At 28.4% G+C, this 2719-nt stretch overlaps 1 protein-coding gene across 1 annotated transcript; it reads left to right on the forward strand.

Annotated features, from left to right (window-relative positions):
* Positions 1–1431: 1431 nt before the first annotated feature.
* On the forward strand, positions 1432–2483 carry Phum_PHUM076820 (transcription factor GATA-4, putative; the record flags this gene model as incomplete). The annotated part of the gene is made up of 4 exons (XM_002423615.1): positions 1432–1540; positions 1636–1767; positions 1953–2125; positions 2202–2483. 4 exons carry the CDS (start codon positions 1432–1434, stop codon positions 2481–2483), a joined length of 696 nt encoding a protein of 231 aa, XP_002423660.1.
* Between the last annotated feature and the right edge of the window lie 236 nt (positions 2484–2719).

The raw sequence follows: 2719 nt of genomic DNA on the forward strand, positions 1-2719 counted from the left end.
TCGTTTTCTTTATTTTCTTTGACGATTTGTTTTCTTCTTTTCAGTACTCCTTTTTTTGTAATTTTTTCTTCCGTATGTATAATTTGAGCTAAGATAGGGTCCTCTTGATGAGATTCTATGTATTTTCCCATTCCAATTATGGCATTCTGGTATGCCGCTTCTATTTGTCGTAATCCTCTTCCTCCATCTTTCCTGCTGACGTACAATCTATCCGCATCAGCTTTTGGATGTAACGCACCATTCATAGTTAATATTTTCCTTGTTCTTCGATCCAGGTGCGTAATTTCTTCTTTTGTCCTTATTGTTATTATTATTATTTCTATTAAACTTTTATGTCACTTTCGCGTGGTGAGAAGTCGGGTGGTCGGAAAAAAAAAATATGTATATATATATAAATAAAAATCATTTTAAAGAATGCGACATGTTCTTTTTTTTTACTAATTTAAACGAAAAATTTTGATTTCGAGAATTTACTATTATTATTATTATTATTACTTTTTTATTTATTACAAAAAATAATAATAATAGTTTGAATTTTTGTAAAAATTAATAATAGAGTTTAAATTAAAAAAATATTTTTCTCGCTTTAATTTTTCTTACCGTAGGGAAAATTATTCATTTTTTTTTTTTTTATTTACATTTTTCGATACTAGGAGAAACTTATTTAATCCTCATTCATCATTTTATTTATTTATTATTCGTCGTTCATGATATTTAGATAATTTTAATTTATTTCCATCCAAAGGCTCCATCTTGATCGTGTGTGTGTGTGTGTAAAACTCCTTTTCTGGTTTTCAACGTTTTGCCTAATTTGATAAAATAATATTTGGGGTGATTTCGGTGGTGTGCTTTAACGATGGCATTTTTTTCACACAATTATCATCACTATTATCGTCGGACAATTTTCAATTTCGATGCTCTCATCTACAAACGATAATAAAATTAATAATAATAATAATAATAATAATTTGATTTCATTCATCTTTTTTTTTTTTTTTAAATTTTCGTTCAAATATACGGGGATGGGGCTTTTTAATTTTATTTCAAAATTATATATATAGAGACTTAGCATGTGACAGTGTTGTTATGTAAAAATTTTTTTTTTTTTCACGGTTTGAACCCCCCTAAAACAAAAAAAAAAAAAACAAGATAAAGTTTTTTTATTGATTGCGGAAGTTAGATAAGAAGAAATGCCACACGATGGCCAAGGCGTGGTGGTTTTACTAAAATTTTATTTTAAATAAAATTTAATGTTTAATCTTAATAAATTTTTTCTTTAATTTTAATAAACTAAAAAGTAAAAAAAAAAAAATTTTTCTTTTTCTTTTCTTTTTTTAAATCTTTCATTATCATTATTAATGCATTCGATCTTAAATTAATTCTATTTTATTTTATTTTATTTTTTTTTTTTTACCTCAGAAAAAGTGAAAAATGTTTCCAAATTCCAGTACCGGAGGATACGTAGAAGAAAATCCCGGTTATTTGAGTTCTCAACATCCCGTTTTTGTACCTTCAACAAGAGGAATCTTAGGCGGTATAAGTCATCAGTTTAATTCCTCTGGTGAATATTATTATTTTTTTTTTTAAATAAAATAATTTTATAAAAAAACTAATAATTTTTTGTTAAAATTCAAGTTACACCTGAACATTTTGGTCCTTCTCCAAATGGTTGGTCACATCAACAAAGTCCCAGAAGTGATAATTATAATAATTCTGGTCATTTGGTAGCACAACAGAATTCCAGCAGTCTGGCTAGTCCTTTTTACGGTCAAAATGTTGTCACTTGGAGGACATTTGATCCTGGAGAATATCAAAGAACAAATCACTACGGCAAGTTTTATTTATTATTATTATTGTTAAAAAAGAAAAAAAAATTTTTTTTTTTTTCGTAGACTTACCTATTATTTACAAGAGAATTATTTGAATTATTATTAGTAATTGAAATTTTTCAGATGGTGGTTTGGATTTTCAATTTGGAGAAGGAAGAGAGTGTGTAAATTGTGGAGCTATTTCGACTCCTCTCTGGAGAAGAGATGGAACAGGACATTATCTATGCAATGCTTGTGGATTATACCATAAAATGAACGGAATGAACAGGCCGTTGGTCAAACCTTCTAAAAGGATGGTTTGTTGTATTTTTTTTTTTTTTATGTAATATTACCTGTAATAAAAATATAAAAGAGAAATAAATTGAATTTTAGACGGCGACCAAAAGATTAGGACTTTGTTGTACGAATTGTGGTACAAGAACGACAACTCTTTGGAGAAGAAATAATGAAGGTGAACCGGTATGCAATGCTTGCGGATTATATTTTAAATTGCACGGAATTAATCGTCCATTGGCTATGAGAAAAGATGGAATACAAACGAGAAAACGTAAACCAAAGAAACCTTCATCGAATGCATTTTCAACCGGCGAAGTCACAATCACATCTGAAAAACATAATGAATGCGATCTGTCAAATAGTTCAGACGGTTGGTAAATTTGAAACAAAAACAAAAAATTATAATAAAATACTTACATGAGATTTTTTTTTCATTAAAGATTCAAAATCGAGAACAGATCACGATGATCACAATATTAAATCGAATTCTGCTATCGATTGTCCATATCTCGGAAGCACTTCTCTTCTTCCTTTATCCAACAACAACGGTTCCGATTCTGGAAGATGCCAATCTATTTCTTTAAACGATAATTATCGGGATTCTTCCGATATAA

Source organism: Pediculus humanus, genomic scaffold, assembly GCF_000006295.1.
Source record: "Pediculus humanus corporis 1103172107426 genomic scaffold, whole genome shotgun sequence".
NCBI classification, from domain to species: Eukaryota; Metazoa; Arthropoda; class Insecta; order Psocodea; family Pediculidae; genus Pediculus; species Pediculus humanus.